This window comes from Neopsephotus bourkii, unplaced genomic scaffold (genome assembly GCF_033783945.1).
Source record: "Neopsephotus bourkii isolate Nb327-2 ecotype Australia unplaced genomic scaffold, CSIRO-AGI_Nbou_v1 NB_1654, whole genome shotgun sequence".
Lineage (NCBI taxonomy): Eukaryota > Metazoa > Chordata > Aves > Psittaciformes > Psittacidae > Neopsephotus > Neopsephotus bourkii.
Window position 1 is genome coordinate 319967 of NW_026902128.1, and position 24241 is coordinate 344207.

The 24241-nt window shown below is 45.3% G+C and overlaps 1 protein-coding gene across 3 annotated transcripts in view; it reads left to right on the forward strand.

Annotated features, from left to right (window-relative positions):
* Positions 1–21250, forward strand: part of PLD1 (phospholipase D1) — a 64529-nt gene extending 43279 nt beyond the window's left edge. For all 3 annotated transcript variants that reach the window (XM_061374817.1, XM_061374816.1, XM_061374818.1), the window contains 11 exons: positions 1797–1925; positions 2268–2386; positions 2541–2654; positions 8350–8460; positions 9177–9265; positions 12396–12509; positions 13946–13995; positions 14964–15098; positions 17418–17571; positions 17968–18082; positions 18529–21250. In XM_061374817.1, coding sequence (XP_061230801.1) covers positions 1797–1925; positions 2268–2386; positions 2541–2654; positions 8350–8460; positions 9177–9265; positions 12396–12509; positions 13946–13995; positions 14964–15098; positions 17418–17571; positions 17968–18082; positions 18529–18753 — 1355 coding nt within the window. In that variant the 3' untranslated portion in view covers positions 18754–21250. The remainder of the gene's footprint in view (positions 1–1796; positions 1926–2267; positions 2387–2540; positions 2655–8349; positions 8461–9176; positions 9266–12395; positions 12510–13945; positions 13996–14963; positions 15099–17417; positions 17572–17967; positions 18083–18528) is intronic.
* Positions 21251–24241: the final 2991 nt, after the last annotated feature.

The window sequence follows — 24241 nt, forward strand, 5'->3', positions numbered from 1 at the left end:
AAAGCCCACAAGAGCAACAAACCCCGAACAAATCAACACATTTACAGTAACACCACGGAACAGTTAAGGAAATAGCTCTGATTCTGGTATATGATGATTTCAGCAGCTCTCATCCTGCAAAGGAAGGGGCTTGTTGCTGGAATTGGGAACTTCCGCAATGGGTACTTCAAAGTAAACCTAATGCAGGAAGACATGCAGCGAAAGGACACAGCAAAGTGTCTGCTGTCAGACCTATGTTTGGATGAAGACTTGGGCCCTCCCTTTTGTCCCTCATTAAGGTCAATAAAAGCATACTTAACTGAGAAAGGATTTTCTCTTAACCGCTGTCCTGTCCTGATCTCTGGACTGATGTTGAAAGGGCCTGTTTCAGTACCTCATAGGGATCCCTCTGAGTTCTGATACAGGGTGAGGGGCAGTTACTTGACATCTTCCTCTTGCTGACGTTTTCTGCTAAGGCCTTAATTACCGATTGTAAAATACTGGTTACAAAATAGTGGTAGGTAACAATGAAGAGAAGCATTTGTCTCGTGGAAATTAATTGTGGTCTCCCCTGTGGTCACCTCATGCTCATTCATGAGTCAACATACAGGCATCAAAGCTCAGTACGTGAAGTGTGTTTTAGCCACACAGCATGTCCCACCCATTCCCATTTGAGCATGCTGAGTCAGTGATTCCCCATCTCCACCTGGACTCTCACTAGAAACTCAAGCTTCCTAATGCAGCTGTGGTGCTTACGTGCTGCATGGTGTTTCTGGCATGGCTTGGCTTAGCTCAGTGGGGTTACAGCAGTGCTGGCAGGGCTTGCTTTGTGTGAACCAGTCTTGTTACACTGATGCCAATGTGTATTTTGGTGACTGTTGGAAGGGGGTTGTGGTAAGGGGTTTTCATGGTTACCTGGTGATGTGGTTGAGTTAGGAGAAGGCTTCTGCTGCTAGCATGTTACTGTGTAATTATTTCAGTAGTATTTGGTACAGTAGATGAAGACTGCTCTCAGGGTCAGGAAATAATGCTAGTTAAATGTTTATGGTCTAGGCCAATGTTTTTGGTTTCCTTAAAAGTAGAGAAAAAAAACCTCACTCTGCACCAAAATATGCACTGTAGAAGAGGGATCCTGTTAGGACGGAATATTTTAGAGTATTTTTAACGACCAATTTGGAATTCAGAATCCATTTGTTTAACATGCAAAATTGTATGAAAAGATGACATTGTTATTTGGAAATACAAAATAAAACATTAGTGAAGGAATATGATTAAATCATCTCATTTTAGTTAATAAAGACTAGCTTCTGTCAGATGAGATATACCCTCCTACAGAGGCAAAGTTATAAATACTCCCACAGAGAAGTTGGAATTACTTCATTATTATTGTAAGATACATTAAGTGGATAATTTATGTGATGTTTCTGTACATATATCCACTGAGGTCAGTCACAGCTGGGATTGGGCTGCCACATTTAAGTGTCATTCATTGGACTGTGGAAAAAACAAATGATTATAGGGTGAGTTTTTCAGTGTAGTGTAATGGAGAGTTCAGCATCTGCTTGTTGTTTTCATTACAGACTCCTATATATAACCAGCTCTGATGGTATAACAAATATTAAAATAGGGAAGAAAAAAATACTAATATATATCTTTTGAAAGCATCAGGAAGAGTAGGGAGAAATCAGCTTCAGCTGACTAGGACTGGGAGGTCCTACAAGTGCTGTTCCATGTCAGAGAATCTCTCACCAGCAGTGTGAGAGGGACAGACATAACTTTGGAGTGTGTGGATTTGTTGTCTTGTTTGCCTGTGACAGATAAAGGATCCATCCGCAGCTTGAAGACAGGTGTTGGCGAGCTGCTTGGGGAAACCAGATTCTGGCACGGAAAAGACTACTGCAACTTTGTCTTTAAAGACTGGGTTCAACTTGACAAACCTTTTGCTGGTAAGTGCCTTTGCACCGTGGAAATCATTACATTCTCCCAAACCCTCTTCTGCATCTTTACAGCCTCAAACCACATTTTTTGCTCTTACTGAGACAGAGGTAATGAGGCAGTTTTGATTTGGCTGCTAGGAGGAAGCAGCAAAACTGTCTTCGAGAGGTTCTAGGGCCAATTATGCCGTTACGGTCCATGGACTTGGACTGCAGGCGATTGCATGATGAGTATTCTGCACAGCCCTCAGTGCTGTGTCCCAGAAGCTTCTGTTTGAGGGGAGCATACCATGCTTTTCCACATTCGTGTCTTTTTTTTCTGAGAAGGCCTAAACATGCTGTCCTGTCCTGTAGACTTCATTGACAGATACACCACCCCGAGGATGCCCTGGCATGACATCTCCTCTGTGGTACACGGCAAAGCAGCACGCGATGTTGCCCGACACTTCATCCAGCGCTGGAACTTCACCAAGGTGGGGTGTGGGCATCACTGCTGGGGACACAGAAACAAATACAGCCCCTGCCTCATCCACGTGCCCTCCACAGGCATGCATTTTAATTTTTAATGTTATCCTGCTGTGTTGCAGTGTCATCAAGTTGCTTTTGTTTTCTTTTTTCCCCGGGCAGATTATGAAGCCCAAATACCGATCCCTGTCCTACCCATTCCTGCTGCCGAAATCTCAGGAAACTGCTAATGAGTTGAAGTATCAGGTGCCCGAGGCTGTTCATGCCACAGTGCAGGTGGGTGCTGATGGTCTGCTCACATCCTCCTAAGACAGCCCGGTTTGCATCTTTCCAGCAGTAAATGTCAATGCCTGACAGACCCTCTGCAGAGCTTGAAATCATAAAATTACACAGCATAGGTGGTCACGTCCTAAATTACAATAAAAGAATGCAACTCTTTCAGTAGAAATGCATTAATTTATACCTCCACCTTTGAGGCAAGAGGACCAAGCTGTAAGCAGTACTCAAGCTGTGGGAACACCATGACTTTGTATGGCTGTATAATTTGCTATTTTGTCTTCTGCTGCTCTTCTAATGCCTAACATTTATGTTTTATGTTTTGGGAAGGCCTGATGGGTTGAGGTTGCCCACTGAATATTTATCTCAAATCTTAGAGCAGCCTAACCAGGCCCCCAGTGCCTCAGTCGAACATTTGGTGGTCATCTAGAGCCCAGCATTAAGAGGAATCTCAGAGATGTTGCATTGAACTTCATCTGCATTTTATCATGCAGCCATTCAGCCCTGTGGGTGCTCTGCAGTTCTGCACACTCAGCCCACAGTCTCATTTGTGACAATCATCCTCACAGTCATAGTTTCAGAGATACCTGTATCTAAAAACTCAGCTAACTAGATTGAGTGCGTATATTGAATACTACCGTTACTCAGCAGACACATGGACTTGTTGAAGAATATAGTCAAAAGAGTTATGCTGAAGCAGCAAAACAATTGTGTGTCTCTTTGGATGAAAGATGTACAAAATAAGAGCAATTAGACCAAAGCCAGGCAAGATTCATGCCTTTTCTCTTTGTAAAAAGTGATCTACCCAGATATCAGCAACACTTGGGGAAGCTTGGTGTAATAAGATGCATTTTTCTGGGTTTGTGGGCTGCCAGGGTATTGTCTGCTCCAACCTGTGTAATGTGGGGAATGGCCAGCACAGGGATCTTGTCATGGATCTTGGGTGTGTTACACCGGCCTCCAAAACAATCCTTGCTGAAACAGCTTGTTGAAAAATAGTCTCACTTCAGGCATCATCGTCCTTCTCTGTGGCTGTAAATGCCTCCCCAGCCGAGACTGTGACACCAACTTTTTGGGAGACTTTGTTCTCATGAATGTGAGGAGGCTTGCGTCCCCTGAGCATGCTCTAACCACAACATAAGCCTCAGCTTCTAAATCGTGGGGCTTGCTGTAGCAAAAAGGTAGGATCTACTGATTAAGAACTGGAAGCAGTTCCCTAAGGAGAAACAGAACTGAGCACTGTCTAGGTCCAGCTTTCCTTTAGTCTATACCACAGAGCTGCTGGCTCAGGGCATCAGCCTGTGGAAAAGGAGGATGAAACTCAATGACTGTTAAATGCTTCATACGCCAGTGCTGAGTAGTGGGTGAGCTGTTGAAAACTAGCTTTGTCACAACGTTGCTGGGGCATTGCAAATAACTGATATGTTCCCAGAAATGAAGGGCTGTTTCAGTGATGCCATAAACAGCAAAAAGAGAGCAGCTTTGTCTTGTAGATTATTCACTTGAAACTGCCTTGCTCATTTCTAATTTATGTCAAATTGCAGCTTTGAGAGACTTGTCAGGGTAGCCCAGTCCTGTTTAGAGGCAGATAAATAAAACCATATGATATTAGTCTGAAAACATGTTGCCCTGCAATGTACCAGCCTTCCCAGTATGAGGGAAGACAATAAGGAAGAGCATTTGCAGCACCAGGCATGGTGGAAGTGGTGAGGCTGGCTCCTCAGGCACCCTGCCTAAATACACCCTTCCTTGACACTGGATACAGGTTCTTTGACCCTGGGCTGCTTGCTTATGATTTCTGCATGACCTCCTCAAGCTCTGGGCCATGGTTTTGTTGGCAGTCTTCTCTATAACGTTCACACTGGCCTAGTTTCCATCGGTCCTCAGATGACGAAAGTGCCCTGAAGCATCCCTGCAGTCCCTGCTATGGGTCAGTGAGTGGCTCAAGCTCTTTTCCTGATGGAGGTTTCAGATTTGGCTGCCACAGGAGGTGGTGAGAGGGAAAGACTGGATCTACACACACATATCCCTTCTCCTGGTTCACCTCTTTCTGGAGCTCCTGGGGTGTGCATCCGGGTGTCCCTGTGCATCTTCTCCTTTCCTGCAGTCACAGGAGTATCAACCTCTTGCCTGTCCAATATAGTAGTTTTGGGCCAGAGGGCGGCTCGTGCTCATGTCTCCTTCCAGTGGTACAGTCCAACGCAGAAATCAGAAATACCCTAAAACCTTTCACTAAGCTTTTATCCAGAAAAACTGGAACAATATTGTTGTTGATACTGAATCCCTTGGCTGGCTGACAGCTGTGCCCATGTTATTCCCATTTTGGTGTGGTGTAGGGGCTTTGGAGGTAGAATTTACTGTCCTGAAGAAATATCCAGCATCTAGTGCCTGTCCCTGGCTGTGGGGTGATTGAAGAAAGTCTGGCTGCTGTTTTTCTTGGTTTTGAGCCTGTTCGGAATCTGTCTTTCAATTGTGGGCAGATCAGAGGAAGGGAAAACACAAAGTATCTGTGGAGATTGCAACATTGCTGCAATGACCCAGCCACTGACTTGTCAGCAACACATTTTGACCTCATTGAACCATCTGGTTTTGCTCTCCTTTGTCAGACAAGAGGAGCAGGAAAGTGTTTTCAGGAGGGTGAGGACCACAGGAGCGGCCCTTACAAGGACAGGGAGGATGAGTGCAGTGTGCACGGGAAACAATGTGGAGGTACAGGCTGGGAAAAAGGAAGGGAGCCTGTCAGCTCCATGAGTTAGTCAGACATGGTGTTTTACTCTCTTCCCTTTGAACTTCTGGGCTTTGCTCGCAATAGCAAAGTGATTGCGCATTGATTTTTTGCAAGAGTCAAATAGCTAAAGGCAGTGTCAGGGTTTTTCCATCTATCTCCATTCCAAGGTTTGCAATTATCGGCCAAAGCCAGCACTGCAAAAGATGTGATGTGAGGCAATATCCAGTTCCAGATGCAAATGCAATGAAAATTTAATGCTCTGGCAGTGGCTATGCCCTTACCTCTTTCAAGTCATATATGAGAGCTTGCGCTGCTCGTTATGCACTAGCCCACAGCAAACACCAGAATTGTTACTGTTTTATCAGTAAGAGAAGGAGATGACAAGCTTGGCACAGCCTTCTGTGGAGGTACTGAGGGGTCTGAGGGAGAGGAGAGGAAGTAGCATGGGGACACCATCTGTTGTACTTGGTGTAAGACATTTGGGTGATGCTGAGCCAGCTTTTTAGGACAAGACGCAGCACATGGTTGTGGGGTGATGGTCCTGTAAGAGCGGGCAGCCTGGTGTGAAGAGCAGATGGGGTGCTGATGTGTGGAGGGATGAAGAGGAAGGCAGGGAAGGGCAGGTGGATGATGTGCTGGGAAGCCATAGTGCTGGAAAGGGATGGTCCTGAGTGATAGTCCTGTTGCATCAGGTGGCATCCCTGGTTTAGAATAAACTTGTCTCCTCACAGTGAAGTTGTCTTTCAAAGCAAGGGGCTTTGGTGTTATCAAGGTCCCAATTCAGAAAAGTACATTTATTCCTCATCCACAGCAGTTTCAGCTCTTGCTGCAGTAAATGAGGGTGTGGAAGTTACTCTGTTCAGCGCAGGGCTCAGCAGCTTATCTCAAAAAAGGAGAAGCAGCTCTTTGGAGCGTGAACAAAGTTAACTAGCAAAAAGGATTAAATGTCAGTACTTTGTACGCTAGGAAGCTTTCTGAAGCACAGTTCCAGATTGCATTTGTTGGAGGTACTCAGTCCACAGGGACATGCTTCATGGCCCCTGGTTTTCACTGCAGCAGGAGAAGAGGCAGGGAAGAGGCATCTGTTTGTTGCCGGCTGTGCTGGTGAAGGTGGAAGGGCTGCAGGCTCCTGTCCATGCTGCACCCTGAGCTGTGTGTATAGAAAAATTAGACTGCTCTTTATCCAGAAGAGCTGTTTATCTGTCTTTATTAATGCACACAGTGGAATTCTGTTCAGGAGCTCCGTCTGCTATGGTGTTCGGTGCAGTTTCAGCAGTACCCAGCCTGAGGTGTGTGGGAAAATGCAGCTTTGGCTTTGCAAACCAAATAGGTGATTAAAACCACACAGGCACGAGCAGCATCACCTTATATATGTCGATGAAAGCAAAGGGCAGCTGTTGGGGACCAGTAGAGGCTGTGAAGGCCCTTGTGTTCACGCTGGCTCCCTCCCTCGAGCATCCGTGACCCTGATGCTGAATCTGGGAGGCTGCAGTGTGTGCCCTTCTGTTGGCCAAGACAGCAGCTAAATGGCAAGAGTTGCAGGACCTGGTTTTCAGTGACCTGTGGGAGAAAGCTCCTTCTGTCCAGTTAAAGGAATTGGCTCAAGAGTTGTGTGGTACTTAACAGCAATGCCCCCCAGTGCCTCCTCCACAGATGCTCTGGAAACATGAAGATTGGTTGGGTTCAGGCATACAGCACCTGGACCAAAGTGCCAAATCCTTATCTATTGGTACACTACTGGTGTTGACAATATGACAGCAGAGCTCAGGGTAAGGGTGTTAGGGGGACAGGGAGAATAACATGGAGCCAAGCAGAAGCTGGACACAGAGAATTAAAAGAAATACATTGGAGGAATATCCAGGGAAAAATGTTGAGTCCTGAAAGAGACTGGGATTTTGCACACACTGACGCATGCGTTTCACAGACCCTCTCAGGCTTTGGATTTTGTCCTGTGTGTGACTGGCCCTGAGTGCTGGTATAATGGCTGTAGAAAGCTATTTTTAGGGCTAATGTTTCAGTATTTTGGTCTTGAGGATGTTTAAAGACAGACACTAATAATGAGTAAGTTTCCCTGAGCATGTGCTCTGTCTCGCTTAATTAAGAACTACATTTCCATCTAGGAAAATGTCACTCAGGGCATAGTGCGGTTGCTTCTTGACTCAAAGCGCCGGAGAGGGAGATGCTGTGGCATCTCTGGCTGTTGGGGATGGGAAGTTGTCTGCTGTGGGGCTTGCTCAGTCTGGCTGAGAGCATGAACAAAGGTTCTTTCTCATATTGGTTTGGCTCTCTTGCACAAGAACTGCAGGAGGCGAGGAGAATGTGCCCTGGGCATCATGCAGTATCTACTTGGAAAGGGGACTTACAGTGAAAATCAATGGTTAAATATGAGCAGCCAAGCTGCCATGAATTTTTAAAGCTGTATCATAGCAAATGGGATGGTTTATGCAAGAATTTGGCAGAAGTACTGAGTGACCTCTAGTGCTCAGGGCAAAGCCACATCCTGCTTTATCAGACTGTGTAATGATGTAGCCTTTCTGTGGGAAAAAGACATTGCCCCAAGTGGATGGTGGCTTTAAAAGATGCTGGACAGGAGGTTACTGATTGGATGTGCACACCTAAAGCTTTGAAATGTAGTTGTTTTAAAAGCAGTTTGTCATAAAACCTTAAGCAAAACCAGAACTTCTGTGCTACTTCTGTTTCATCTAGAGCTGCCTAGGTGGGACAGCAGTAACACAGCAATGGGACAGAGTACTTAAGTTTTAATCACAACATTATTAAGTATTAATTCTATTTTCAAGCAGCTTTTCTGCTTATTACAAATGTAGTATAAATGGTAACTGTTGTACATATTACCTTACTAGTGAAATACTGAGAGGCAAATGGCACAAGGGAAGAGCATCGTTCGCTTGCAATGCTATGGTGTCCTGGATGGGACAGAGCTGAAGGTGTTCATCTCTTGTTTTCCAGGTGATCCGTTCTGCTGCTGACTGGTCGGCTGGCATTAAATACCACGAGGAGTCCATCCACAATGCCTACATCAGTGTGATAGAAAACAGCAAGCACTACATATATATAGAAGTGAGTGGCAGTGAGGGAAAGCAGGAGGGTCCTGGTGCTCTGGGTATGGCTTGCAGCCATCAGGAGGGTGATGCTACTTCTTGAGGTGTGGTCTGAACTTTTTAGTGAATTTAGACGCACATGGATATTAATACGGCATCTGCTCTGAATTTTTGGAGCTGTTTCTATTAACTTCAATGGTCTTTGAACCAGGCTGATGGGTATGTACCCTGACAGCCTTCTGACCTTAAGGTGGAAAAAAGTAGATATCTGTTTTATAAGCCTGTTTGTGAAACTGCCAGCAACTTCCATGGCCTGTGCAATAGTCTTCTGTGCTCTCCATGGCTTTGCAGTGTCCCCTGTTCAAGGCCAAACATCTCACTCACAGAGCTGATCTTGGGTATGTACAGTCTTGAGCAGAAGGAATCTCCTGTGTTGGAGTGACTCTCAGAGCTGGCTGGCTGGAGGTGCTTATTCTCCTCTGTCTTTTCATCCACCCCCCAGCCTCTTATTTGGTTGCTTGTTACATGAGTTTTCTAGGGAGTGTGATTAATAAGGACTAATTAATTCTCTGAGTACAGGTACACATCGTTTAATGATGATTTTTAAAAAGCATCCACTGAAATGGCACACAAATCAGCTACCTTTTGTGGCTCTTGGTCTGAAATAAAGCATGCAAATATCTTTTTTTCCTCACTGACAGTATCTGAGAGTAACTTTGCTTGCTTTTCCTGCAGAACCAGTTTTTTATTAGCTGTGCTGATGACAAAGTTGTCTGGAACAAGATTGGCGATGCGATTGCACAGAGGATTCTTAAAGCTCACAGGTAACCTGTTCTTAACAAGGCAATGGGAGTCTTCCAGGTGCATTTATATGGTGTGATGTAAAATAATATCTTAATGAATGTAACTGTACAATAGCTTTCCCAGAGCAGAACCAGTGTGGTCCAACATCTGCTTGCATTTGTGGCAGTGAGACTTTTGTGGTTTCTTTGCATCCACAAAGTGATTTTTCTGGACTTACCGTGGTGCAAGTGCATTTTTAACTATGGAACGTGCTTAAAAGTGAGTCCTTTATACTCTGGTTCAGACACACCTTTGCTTCATAGCCAACCAGTCTTGAACTCTGTGTGTGTGGTAAGGCAAGTTAATGGGTAAGAAGATTGAACTAGGATTTGTGGTTTATTCAAATTATCTGTAGAGAGGATTGGCTTCAAATAGAGGAAGCAAACACATTTCAAGGATTTGACTGTGGGGCTCAGCTCTTGTTTGAACAACTTTTTCTGGTACGTGCTGGAGGGTATTTACAACCCCCATTGCAAGGGAGCCATCATTTATTCCTGGATGGATCAGATCCAGCCACGTTCTAGATGCTCCTTTTACTTCAGCACACTTAACCCCTTGTTAACATTACTATCGCAGGTACTTGTTAATTATTAATTAATAATTAATGAAAATATAAAAAATAATTTATATTAATAAAGCTTGGTTTTGTTTCTATCCTGTACAGCCTTGTGTAAGGATGCTTTTTAAGGTACATTGATGTCATGGTCTAAACCTGTATCCTGGGTTTATCCCCCTTGCTGGGCTGGTACACAGAAAACTTTCTAAACTTCTTTCATCTCTCATGTGCTTTTTCACCATGCATGGAGACATTTCTTGGAGCTATTGTTTTTTTCCATATTGTAATTGTCCAGAGCTATGCAGGGAATGCTTTCCCAGAGGTATTCTCTCCAGAGTCACAGAAGTTTCTCTCTCTTTGACACTTGAGCTTGGAAATTCCCACTTGGGTAGAGGCAGCTAACCCAAGACAGGCAGTCACCAGGGAACAGGCAGAATCTGCAAGGCCATAGGAGCTGCCATGAGCCAGGCTTTGTTCAGAGGCACTGTGGAAAGAGGAGCACTATTCAAACTGGGAGAGCATGGCTGTTATCTGCTAGGCCATTAACAACAGGGCAGAGTAACAGGGTGGAGTTGCTGGTAATCTGAGCTGCAGTGCATAGCCCAAATAATTGACATTAGCTAAGGATTAAAAGATGGGGTGGATATTCTTACACAGAGTAGATGAGGAGTGGTGCCAGTGCTGCTGGAAATGGTGTTGTGGATGTTTGCATTGCAACCTGGAGGCTCGCAGGCAGCCAGATACAGCATCTCTGTGCTGGTTGGTGTCCTCCTGGAAAGCCACTCCTGACTGCCTTTCCTGCCTTTGGGAGCTCATTCTATGGGCCCTTTGCATCTGTTGCCTGCTTCTAACAATGCTACTGAGGTAGCAGCGAATTCTCCAGGTAACCTGTTAAGATTTTCCTGTTACGTAAAGTTTATGTAGTGGGTGTCTTTCTGTCCAGATATCAAAAACGCTTGCACAAAAGGGAGTCACACCAATTCTTCAGTGACACATTTTCAGATGTGATGCTCACATCTGTATTACTTCAATTTTATGCCAATATTGTGCCAGCTTAATGTTGGTAATCTCACTAAATATAAGATTCAAATTCTGCATGCTCCAGAGTGCTTGGTATTGCCTAAGATAAAAAGTAAACTCAGGCATAAATGGTTTGCATCAAAATGCTCATGTTCCAACTGCTCTGGGAAAACAGGGTAAGTGACACACAGATGTTTAATTGTAAATTAAGGTCTTTAGTAAAGCTTGTATACTTCTCAGTCTTCTAGACCAATATTTGCAACTGATGTAACTAGTAATATTCTGTTCTTGGTTTCCTCTTTTTTGTTTTGTGGTGGCGGTCTTTTTCCATGGGTGGCTCTAGCTAGTTCAGTAAACACTGGGCTTTGGACAAGCAAGATGCTTTTTGGGGAATGCTTTTGTTGGTAAATCTTTTTCATGATACAAACAGGCTTCATTTCAAAGTCTCTCGTTGTGTACGGTTAAGATCTCATTAGCTGTTCCTGGGGTCAGCTGACAAATTGAGGCTAGTTTATAGTGCATCATGCAGTATAAGGAAGCGTTGGTTGAAATAAAAGAAACACAAGCCCTCGCTGTCTCTCTCCCAGCTCAAATGAGACCCCAGTGCTCCATGATTCCCGTGCCCTTAAATTCACAGGCACGACTTGCCCGACGAAGCTATACTTTTGACAAAAGCTGCAAACTGGCTTATCTTCAGTCTGCCGCTGAAATGGTTTTGTCCTGGTTAAACTGTGTTTGCCATCTAGTGGCAGCACCCTGCAGTAGAGCATCCTCCTCCGATGCACAGGGCAGGGGATTGCCAGTACCCCAGGGCGCCTGGAAAGCACTGGCAGAGCAGATGCGTCTAGTTTTTGTCAGCAAAGAAAACCCAAAGGTGGACTTTAAGAAAAGCCCCAAGCAGTGCCACAATTGCAGCTTTTGTTCTGAATCAAATCATGGTTACAGAGTACGGCTTAGTCTGGGGGAAATCTGGGAATGAGTTTTGTGGGTTGTGATGTATCAGTGATATACTTGCCTTCCTTGAGTGATAAATGTTTTGCTTGTGCCCTGAGCTTCCAGCCTTTTTGAAGTTTATGGCTTCTAAAAACCAGGATGAAGTGACAGCATCATGTTAGATTTCGGTTTTCTGCCTGTGATAGCTTTGTAATCTTAGGCAGTTGTACACACCAGTCTCAAGCAGTATTGGTGTGACTGGACTATCAGGGTGCTCAAATGAACTTTTATAGTAACAGACACAATCTGTAAAACAATTACTATGCCCTTGAACTTTGGTGAAAATGAGTTTCTTTTCGTTTAACTTCTTTTGCCATCTGCTTTTCCTCCTGGTGGCCTGAACACTCACTGAAGTATTGCTGGCAGGTGATGAAGATACGTAGCTGGAAATACACTTCATACTTTTTGCTCTATTAAAATTTGTGTGGTAGCTGCGGATAAAAAACAAGTTGGTTAGTGCAAGGGAAGTGAAAACAGAGGCCTTCACCTTGCAGGAAGCTGTAATATTTGCAGGCTAATATTCCCCCATACTCTCTTTTCAGGGAAAACAAACGTTTCCGAGTATACGTGGTGATCCCGCTGCTGCCTGGGTTTGAAGGAGACATCTCAACTGGTGGGGGGAGTGCGCTGCAGGCCATAATGCACTTCAACTACAGGTACTGGAGGCAGCCCTGCTGCAGGCAGGCTGTCAGAGACCTCCCTGGTCACCTCTGCTGGCTGCGGGTGGTGCCCAAGGCTCCAGCTGCCATCCATCCACGCGGCATCACACTAGATGCTGTCCTCATGTACACAGTGTTCGGAAAAGGAGGAAACTGTAGCTTTCACTTAGTCCTTATAGCTCATGTATTTGCCAGCCTCAGGATTCGCATCAGGAGGTGAGGCAATGCTAGCTGAGTGGGGAAGTGCGATGGATAAAGCCCCGTGCTTTCTACAGGCAAACACCCTCACAGATCTGGGGAAATCCCACTCTGCCCTGGAACAATGGGTTCCCCAATCCGTTACACAAACCCACCAATTCCTGACTCTCAGTTACTGTCCATGTGTGGCATAACATTTTCATTTTAGCTCATCAGACCAGGACCTCTTCATCTCCGAGCTCTTTACCCTCCCACTTTACAGTTATGCTCTCCTGCAGGCACTTCCCATGGTGCTTGCTACAGTTCTTTCTGGCAGCATCCCCATCACCACTAGAGCCAGAATGGAGCTTGCAGTTCTGCAGGTTCCTTAGCCAGGCTTTGTCTCCAAATCTGCCTTTTTGGCCAATACTTTGCCTGGCTCTGCTAGGAACAGCATATTCCCCAATGTCATTCCCCTGCTCCAGCATGGATGTGTCTGAGGGATTTGTGCAACCCTAGTTGCAAGCCTCATGGGAAGGAATGAGACACAGTGGTGCCAGGTAGCCCTGTGCTAGAAATGGGCTGTAGAAAAAGGCAGAATGGTCCAAGGCAAGATGGTTTTACTGGAAAACTGCTGTGTTATGGTATGTCTGTGGAGACAGAAGAAATCTTCCTTGTCTGCTGGTCTGCAGGGATCCTACTGCACATCCAGAAGGATGAGTGGGACAGGAGACACAAGCAGAAGGAAAGCAGCATGTCTCTCTAATGAGGCCCTTTTGCCTGAGCTTTCTTCTACAAGGGCAACCACAGGTCCTGAGAAACTGCCCATGGGTTGGGCTCTTTTGAATGAGATGCAGGCTGTGGCTTTTCCAGCCCAGCTGTACTCATACAAACTCCCTAACCTGGTGTTCTGCACATGTTATTTTCTTAATGCGATTTCACATCCAGACCTGTGGCACAGACAGTAGCAGCCCTCTTTGTAAGACATTTATCACCACTGAGGTGTGATCTAGAAAGCAAAAATGCTCCCCAGCTCCTGTGCAGATTGGTACGAGCTCTGATAGGAAATGAGCAGTCCAAGATATGTCAACAATCATTCAGGGAAAATGTGTGCTCTAGAAGCACCGTGTTTCTTCTGCTTGCACAGGGTATTTAAGAGGCATCTGTGTTTGTGATTTACCTCGCCTGGTTCTGCTTCAGCATATGCTGTTGCCTTGAGTCACGGTGGTGCTGATGGCTGCCTACCTTCTTTCCAGGACCATGTGCCGAGGAGAAAACTCCATCCTGGGCCAGTTGAAGACAGAGGGTAAGAACTTTATTTTTATCCTCTATGTTTTTTAGTCTTGGGATGCTGCTGTTCAATGGCTATGTCTCTGACACATAAATCAGATTCTCTAGGTTCTTATTAGCATGGCTTGCTGTGACTAGGGCATCTCACAGCATCATGTGGTATGGGCTCATGGAGCTGGTGAATGACCTCCCTCTGCTGTTATCCCATGGCAAGGTCTTTCAGAACATGCGAGCTGTGGCCAGTTGTCAGACTTCATGCTTGGATGCAGCCCTGATCTGGAGGAGGGGAGGACCCCAGGGAGAAGACAGCAGAGGTTGCAGCTGCTCAGGATCATGTTGTTTGAAAAATGTCCTGGGGGCCCACTTTTGGGAGTGACAAGCCTTCAGCCTCCCCTGTGAATTCCACCCTGCGTTTGTTTCTGGCAGTTGTCAAACACAAAGAGGGAAAACCTGCCTAAGTAGGATGCTGTTTCCGAGCTGCTTCCTTGCCATGAGGGTGCCAGCTTGAAATCAGAGCACCATGAAAACCTACATGTCACAAATACCAGGCGCGTACATAATGCCTCATTCCTTCTAGGTCTTTGCATAAATCTGAACTGCAGACAAGTACATTAAGACATATTTACATACTGTGCATGGACAAAACACCTGCTTCCAGCTTCCTTTCTGCAGCATTTGCAGAAGAGAAGTTGCATGGTCCAGTTATTTTAAGACATTTGGATCAATTGTGAGGACTTGGCATGCTGCACAAGGGAGATTGGGGTCATTTCTTGCCATAGTGGAAGTATTCAAGCAGGCAGTGGATCAGAGCAGCGCAGGAAGCCCACAGGCAGATTGTAAAGTCTATTTATGAACTAATTTCCATTATCTGTTTCTTATTTAAGTCAAAAGTGAATTGTTATTTATATGGGTCTTTATACAATGGATCTTTTGTCTTTCTTCTCTTTTCCACCTTCCTTATCCCTCATCTTGTTTAATTTTCAGTTGGAGATAAGTGGATAAACTACATATCATTCTGTGGACTTCGAACATATGCTGAGTTGGAAGGAAAACTAGTCACAGAGCTCATCTATGTTCACAGCAAGCTGCTTATTGCTGATGACAACACAGTTATAATCGGTGAGCAGGGGGCCTGTGGGAGGGGTTTGGACCACTCGATTATATCTGCATTAGACCCTTTGTTTCTCTGCTCTGTAATCAGTTCAGGCTGTGCTCTGTGCTTTTCTATGCTGTGATTTCTTCCTTGTGAAATGTTTTGTTGTTTAAAAAAACCACCCAAAACCCAGATGCATAAGTTCATCAGGAAGGTAGGTAGGAGGGAGGAAAGGATCTGGGGGACTGTCATTTAATTTGTTTTTGTAAAATGGTTTTGAATCTCAGTGTAACAGTGAAGAGAATCCCAGTGCAGGGAATATTGTCCATCTGTCTTGTATCAAACTGCTCTAACAGGAAGACTTGTGAGACTTGTCATCTGTTCCTTAAAGAACAGAATGTGCCGTAAAACTTGGAAGCTTTGGACAACATGTGTCATTTATCAGCTCCATTTCCTAAGCATGGTGAAGTATGTTATAACAAGTAATAGATAACATTTCATCCATTTTCTCTTTTTTTACCATATTTATTATGAGATTATGCAGCAAAGACAAGAGACTTCAGGCTCAGAGCTCTGTATCACAGCAGAAAAGCAGTTTTTTGGCCTGCTCCTTTGAAGAAACCTTTTTTTATCTGCTGTGTCAGCAACAGAAACTTTGCCAAAGAATAAGTTAATATCGGATTTTGTAGGACTCGGAATACTTCCTTCCTTCTTTCAATGCAGCAGTTCAGCTGTAGTCTCGGATGACCTGTGATTAGGTTTGCTCCTCTCTTGGTACCCTCTGTGGGGTGAGATCTCATCTCCAGTACCCAGAGCAGCTCAGAAGTGGTTTCAGTGTTGCAGCAGGAGCAGTGACTTTGCAACTGTGATCTGGGGGGGTTGGCTGAGACAGGTCTTTATTTCTGCTTTCTGTACCTATAAGCCTGAGGATGGATTTTTATGCAGCATTTGCATCTGTGCCAGCTGATGAGAAGACGGGGAGGCAGTGTCATCCCTTTAACACTCATGAAAGACTGTGCATGGAAATACAATGCTAATGGGACCATTGTGCAGGAGAGAGGCTCAGCTCATTTTTCCTCTGGGAGGGGTTAGGTCCCCTTTAGTAGGTACAGTCACTGGGAAGGCTAAATGGCTACTCTGAGGGTCTCTTCTAGAGCTGGGGGCTGTTTGGTCATTTCTGTGGGTTAATGACCTGATGACTCCTATTCCTGGCTGCATCTTGTGGTTCCTTTGGAGCTAGCAAGTGCTGTGGTGTCCCCAGCCCTTTCTTTCTGATGGCTGTATGAGACAGAGAAACTAGATTGGGTATAAAGCCTCACCTGTTCTTGAGCAATGCTGCAGGTGTCAGGTCCTGCAAGGGGAGCTCTCAGCACTGTGCAGAGTCAGGGCTAGAGCCACCATGCGGGACCAAGTGCATACAAACCTTTACATGAGCACGGTGATGCATTTTGGAGAGGGACACCCCCCCTCCAAAAGGCATGGCCAGAGCCATGCAGTAGAAATGCAACAGAACAGATGTCTGCTGCTCTCCAGCAGCACTGGGGACAGAAGTGGCTGTTTCTCAAGGTGTGAGCCAGGAACTGTGCACAGGACACCCATGGGTCCCACCACTGGGGAAGGGGACCCCTTTGCAACCCTCTGGAAAGCACACCTCCACTTCCTGGCATTTGGGTCTTGCACGGCATGCAGTAGCAAGCACAGGGCAAGGAGCAGAGAAGAAATATCTCTTGTAGTGTGAAGGTCGTGCAGAGTCCTGGGGTGTGCTGCTGCCTTGCTGCATCAGCAGGGATGGTGCCTGAGCTCTTGTGTCTGCAGACACAAACTGTGGTCCTGGCAGGACAGGAGGCTGCCTTTGCAGATGTGCAGCCCACAGCAAGGAGACAACCTTCACAAACGCAAATGAAAAGCTTCCTTTCTTTACATTACTAAGGATGAGAGCAGATTCACCCATGAAGCCCATCCTGTGTCAGGTAACCTGGTATCCAAACCAAATGCAGTTAAGCCCTTTGAAAGCTGTGGCATCCTTCAGCAAAAGTATCTGGGAAGTTTCAGAGAGAGTAAACTTTTAAAACCGATGGCCCGAGCTTGACTATGGTTTAACCTTCTTTCAAACCTGGAGCATTTGAAGCCTGCAAAAATCAGTTGGAGGTTTTTTCCCTTCCCCAGATCCTGGCTCTCAGGTTCTGTGTTTCCACAAGGAAGATGTCTGGTGAGGGTTTTACCTAGTGAAGCCATAGAAGGTCCACCATGGAGATGAGAGATGCAAAGGGTGGTGATGGAGGGTGTGCAGGAGCATCCCATGCAGCCGTGGTACCTTACCGCTGCTCTGTTCTCCCCCTTGCCAGGCTCTGCCAACATCAATGACCGCAGCATGCTGGGAAAGAGGGACAGCGAGATGGCCATCATCGTGCAGGACACTGAGACAGTCCCCTCTGTGATGGATGGGGAAGACTACAGCGCTGGGAAGTTTGCCCAGTCCCTCCGGCTGCGGTGCTTCAGGTGGGATGCACAGGGCTGGCAGTGAGCAGGATGCAGGCAAAGCTTGCTCAGGCTTTCGCCTGCCAGCAGCCTTTCAGACAAAAAGTTGCTGCCTGCTCAGGTTTAGCATTGCCTGCCCTGGATTTAGCCCGATCTTCTGCTGCTGTTTCATTGGCGTTTCTTTTTTTCCTTCTCCCTCTCCATTTTCCATCTGGACAATTATCGCACATGAAAAGAAGTAGAAAATTGAGCAGCATTACAGCTGACAGGCTATTGCTGGGGACAGGAGCAGGAGGGTGCTGGGAGCACACAGGGTTTGGCAAGTCCCAAGGAAGTTTTTCGTCTCCTAGCATTTCTCAAGAGGGGGAATAGCCAGTGCTTGAGCTTCCATGAGCATCAATCGCTTTGTCTTCTCAGGGTTGTCCTTGGTGGCTCTGATCTCAGTCCAGAACACCAGGATCCTGTTTGTGACAGGTTTTTCAAGGAGGTGTGGATTTCTACAGCAGCTCGCAATGCCACCATCTTTGATAAGGTGAGGAACAGAACATGATGCCTTTCCCTTCTCTCCTTCCCATACAGTGAACAAGGCACTGGAATTTGTTCATCCTCAAAATGTATCAGTGGCCAAGAAGGCAGCAGTTCTGATTTCTCCTTTTATTTATATCAGCTGTAGCTCCAGTGAGTGGCTCTGGTGTACTTCCTGCTTCTACTTGGCATAACTGGAGTAGAAGCAAATTTTACTTCTGTTTCTTAATGAGCTTTTGCAGTGATAAGAAAAAGCCCTGGAGCTTCCCCTCTGCCTGCTCCAGCCATATCACAGATAGGCACATGCGTCTTCCCTCCATGTTCTCCAGGCTCTTAATTAAGTCACTACCATCCCGGGGAATTTGTATTAGATGTTTTGGTCCTGCTCAGGAGCTCTGCATTGCAGTATTTCCCCTGCCCTGACATACCACTTTCTCTTTCTGTTTTGATCAGGTTTTTCGATGCCTTCCCAGTGACCAGGTGAATAATTTAACCCAACTGCGTGATTTCATCAACAAGCCCAAATTAGCGAACGATGATCCTGTGAAAGCAGCAGAAGAATTGAAAAAGATTCGTGGGTTTTTAGTACAATTCCCCTTTCGTTTTCTGGAGGAGGAGTACTTGCTTCCCTCCGTTGGAACAAAGGAGTCCATGGTACCCATGGAGGTTTGGACTTAAGAAGACTGCTTTGTGTTTTAAACTCTGGTTCTCTAGAGACAAGTTGTTGAACAATACAGGATTTTGGAAAGCCCTTTATTGCTGAGAGAGGTGACAGATCTCCACCAAGCTAATGTGCCTTTCTGAAGGATTTTGGTGGAGGAACTCAAAGGAAGTCAACACTAGCAAAGGGGAGGAGCAGAAAGACTTGGAAATTATGGCAGATGAGAAGTTTAACCTCTGAAGGAGTTACTTCTTATGGCACGTTCTGAGTGCCTAAAGGATGCAGGCCACTTCCTAGGACAAGAAACAAATCCCAGTTGCTGTTGTTACTACTGCCAGCTGTATAGTGTGGTTGCATACGTACTGTGATTGTGCTGTGGCTGTGCAGGAATCGTGGGCTGCATGTGCTTCTAAGGTTTTCGGGTATCTGCGCCTTGGCTGGCTGGATCCCCCAACTTACCCCTTTCATATGCTGTCAGAGCATGTCATACAGCTCTGGTGCTGTCAGGAAGTGCTGTTTGGTGCTGCCTTGGGCTGTCCTACCACTTGCAGGTGTTTCACTTCTTAAATGGAAATGGACTAAGAATCTTGTATCAGAATCAGCATTTCAGTCTTTCCTCCCCTTTGGGGGGAAAAACCCCAGATGTTTCTATCACAGCTAGAGCAATCAGCAGTCCTCACATGCAGTGCATGGCACTGCCTAGGTCTTGGCAAAAGGCAGCCTCAATGGAGCTGGAGGTGCTGAAATCACCAGAGTTTGCTGGCCTTTGCAGACATGTAACACGTCAGTTTGTTGAGACTGGGTGTGCATGCTTTCTCCAGGAGAGGATTAAGGTTTAAACTCAAGCCTTAGATAATCTCTGGAGCTGAAAGAGAGCGAGGCACTGCCTGTAATGGGACAGAAACTCGAAACCCAACGTGGGCCGAACAAAGCTCTGTGCTCTGCGTCCTCCATTCATACATTTAATTTGCAGTACAAAGATAGACTTTTCTTTCCATCCCTTTCTTCCCTTTTAAGAGAAAGGCCATTAAGCTGGAGCTGATACCATGCTCAAACTGAGCTGACATGTCGCTTCATAGGTGGGATGTATATAAGGGGGAAGGGAAGCAGTTAGCAAAGCCTTCGCTGTGGTCTACTTTGTTATTAGAACAACCACAATCTTTGAGCTCAGCCATGCAGGATGTGCCTTCCTAAGCACAGGGGAAACTCAGCATGCCCAACCCTGTTTTCCATTTCTGAAAGACAGTTTCCAAAGCTATTTTGTATCTCGCTGTGCAGCAAATCAGCAATTTCACTCTGCATCCCTAGGCAAAACACCACGACTCAGGACCTCACATGGTGGGTGCTGTCTTTGGGTCTTTGCTCTACCTGCAGTGAGCCATGCCTCACAGTTTTATGTCCAGGTCCAACTGCAATCCCAGGAGAGGTGTTCCCTGGCAGTCAGCAGTGCCATGTCAAACACTAAGAGACTGGACTGTTAGAAATGCCTAGTGAAGAGTCGTATCTGGAAAAATTGGGAGGCTGAGCTCCTCGGCTGCTGTGGTGTATGGGGGAAACCCTTTGCTAGCTGCATTTTAACCCTGTGCCCAACAATCCTTAGTCAAAAGACCAGGTGAGCTATTTAATTCACAAGCAAGTTTAGTTTTATCTTTCCTGCCTCTTCTACGGTCTTACTCATTTTTTTAACTGGAAAAGAATCCCACCATTTGCCTAGCTATTCCTGAAACAGCTGGCACATTTTAGCGGATTGCCTTCGATGTCTTCAGATGTGTAAATAGGAACCAGATAATTCTGTACCTACTGCATCACCCAAGTAAGTAACAACTCCAGGCATTCTTCCAGCCCTTTCCTGCAGTTCCCACTGTTTTACACTTATGTTTTGTAGATACAGTTGCATATTACACTCCTTTCTGGTCTGTTCATCTGTGGTCTGGCTAGCCTGATGGAAGTGCATGTGCAGCATTTTATGTGGTGATCTTTGGTCCAGGGGAAGGTGCTTTTAGCTGATGCACTGTTAGCAGATAAGTAGGTTCCCTTGATTTTTTAATTTTTTCCTTAAAAAAAATTGACCTGGGGTCACCCCCTGCAGAACCAGAGCAATACGTGCTCCGACCATTTGCAATCAAGAAAGATTAAATTGTCTTGTTATTTTACATCAGTGCAAGTTCAGAGCTTTCCTCTCCTGATATGTTTTTAGCTGTTTTAGTTTGAACAAAGCTGCTAACTTTAAACAATTACAGCCTGTCAAAGAATCATTGTACGTCACACAGATCTGTATTCATAGTTGAAAAGGGAGCATTCAACCCTGCCACCCCTACACGTGAACCTTGAAGAAGTGCAGGACTCCTGTCATCTTCTAAGTGCTCTTATTGTCTCCATCCTCATATTAGCAAAGACTTTTGTAAGTGTTAAATTATCCTTATATTGTCTCTTAAAGTGGTAGGTAGATAACTACTGGGGCTTCATAACTCCAGTGGCATTAAGTCCCCTTCTGCCAGGCTCCTTTGGGGAAAAGAGCACCCAGGTTCTGCAACACTCCACCCACAGTGTGATGGATGCTGGTCCCAAGCAGCACAGCAGAGCCATGGAGGAGAGGTTTAATTGACTGATTATGTATGAAAGTGCTAATTAAGGTCTTTTGATATTTAAAATAGCAGACAAGCCTCACATTGGCTCTCTGTCCAGAAGGAGGTTTCCCTTGATGGGAACAGAGGAGCTGTGCTGAACATCCATGTGTTGGTGCTAAATTCCAGATACCAAGAATTTAGTTATGTTCAAATGCTGGCAAGGTGTGCAAGGCAGCCTTGGCACAGTGCAGAGAGCCTGGCATCCCCCAGGGCTCAAGGGGCCACTGAAGCCCCCCATGGATGTGGCATTGCTCACCTCAAACAGATGCTGGAGCCGGAGCCATTCCAGTGAAGGCACAACACTTGTTTGCACCCATCACAGGCTGTGCTGTGCAAAGCTGGCTCCTTGCATCCTGTCAGCTAGAGGTTTACTTCTTATATTAAGAAGCCTGTGAGACTGAGCGCCTTGAGAGGGTTAATTTCTTGTACCTAAACAATCACTACTACTTAGTCTGTAATACCAGTGTGGGTTTAATACCTTCAAGCTGCAGAGGATCGCTCACAAATACACAGTACTGTAACAAGCAATGTGGTTTCAAGCACTAGCAAACCCAGGAACATGAACTGTTTCTTGTGGCATTTGTTTGTTAGATCTATAGGAGATGAGAACTTCTCCCAGGCTCAGTCTTTATTTTGTAGTTCAACCTGAGTAGAACACCTCCCCCATAACCTCCTTTTAATTTATTCCTTAACACATGCCACTTTGAGAACTCGTACTCCTTATCTTTTTAATAGTCTGGTATTTTAAAATGTGTTTTGTTGTACAGGTGCTGGACTGGGTAAATGTTCCACTGCAAAGTTAGTGGATGGTTTTAAAAACAAGGGATAAAATATCATCATATGTTAGAACTTCACTGGAAAATGATTTGCAGAAGGACTACTCCAGTGCTCCATGGCAGATGCTAAGCGCTCAGCTCGGTTTCTGGTCTCTTGGTCTCAGTTTGTCACTTGACTTGATGTGGGCTTTGCTAGATTAAACCCCAAATGCTCCATTTGCATTTCTTTTGATGAGGTTTCAGAACATAATTTTGCAATCCTGGTGCTGTCCCTCAGGGGAGACCTCAGTGTAGGTTTTGCCTCACTGGGACCCTGATATTAATAATTTACAATATCTTTTTTCCTTCCAAGGAAATGTCCATGTACAATCAAGCTCAATGTGGTTTTCTATTTTTATTTCAATGTAACAAGTCCTTTGTGCATTGCATTTGTGGAACATTGAAATAAAAGTCTGAATGGTCCTTTAGGTTAATGCCACCTCTTTCTCCTGATGAATGTAAAGACCCAAATCCATGCTGGTCTAAACTGACACACATCCATCAGCTGCAGAGCTGCTGCAGTGGTTTTCTGGCAGAAAAGACTTGGTCTGTAGAGTGCAGTGGTGGCCAAGGTGAGGAGAGCAAGTGGGCTCCAGACCAGGTACAGGAGCAGAGGTTGGCCTACAAGATGGGAATACACTCACATTTTGTGGCTTGAAACCAGCAACCCCTTCTGTGCAGCTGAAGTACTGCTGAAAGCAGGAGCTTTGCAGAATCGAGCCTTAAACCAGGAGTGTAACGCCATAGCAGTGAATCAAGTTAAGCATGCAAAACTAAGGTATATCAAAATGGAACAGACCCACAGACTATCCATCGACCGCTGAATGCCATGATCCTCTTGGGTTTTCTTTTCTTTCCTTTATTTTTTGTAATTTCCTTCTCTGTTTCCTTGTTATATCTTCCAGTATTTGTGATTATTCTGTTTTTCCCTCGCAGTATGTTTTCCTAAAATCTCCTCCATGTAAACAATTCCAACTTACCTATTTTCTGACACATGGGAAATGGGAAAAGTGTCAAAAGTCACAGTTCTGGGAATTGTTGGGGTTGGATTTTTTTCTAAATCATGTGTCTAGCTAAACTAATCAACAAAAAAAGGATCTTCCACTTCAGATGTGTTTCTGTGTGTCTCTACCTTCCAACAGTGCGGTTGTGAACACTGAATATCCCTTCTGTGAAGGCTGCTGGAATTGAGTTTTGTGTCCTTGTTTCTGCTAACAATTGCTTTTCTTTCCACTCCATTTGTATCTGGTAAATGAATGTGTATTAATGGACTGAAAATACAACTGATCATCATATCAAAATGTTTGGCCTTGCTCTCATTTCTGCTTGTTTTGGGGACTGCGGGCACATTCTGCCTGTGGACCGAGTTCTATGTCTTGCACTGGCAGTGATGGAAAAGGAGTCAGAATTACAATGAAAAAGGGCAAGACTTGAGTCGTTTGTCCTAGGAGAGAGAAATTACTGGAATGAAACAGCACAGAAAGAGAAAATTGGACTTCTTTGATTTTTAAAATCCTGTTTTAAAGGAGTTTTAGTAATCCAAAAGCACTATGAAAGGCGCAGAATTATCTGTCTCCAAAATAGAATTAACTTGCCACTGTCCCCTTTAACTTTCAGTAAAGGAAATTCAGCATAGAGGAAAAAGCAGATTACTGTTGTCCTCCAGGGCGAGAGAGATTAATAAACCATCAGCGGCATTTCCAAGCTCTCTTGCAAGCTGAAAACATATTAACTTCTGTGTTTCTTAGGTTTCTCATCTCCTTCCTCAAATGCCAAAGGGCTCTCCGCATCTTCAGAACTTCCAAATCCAATCTGTGCTCTTGATAAACACAATAAACCAAGATAACAGAGCTGAAGCTTCAGGGCAGGGGTGTGCTGGTAGAACTCAGGGAGCTGCTGATTGACACTGTCAGCTTCTGCTACCGCTCCCACATCTCACAGCTAATTACATGCTCACTGCGTCACACTTACGAGGACTTGCAAGCGGAGATAACAGCAACAGGAGCGATGCGGAGAGCTGCTAGGCAATGCTGTGTACAGAGATGCTGCTGGCAGCAGGGCTG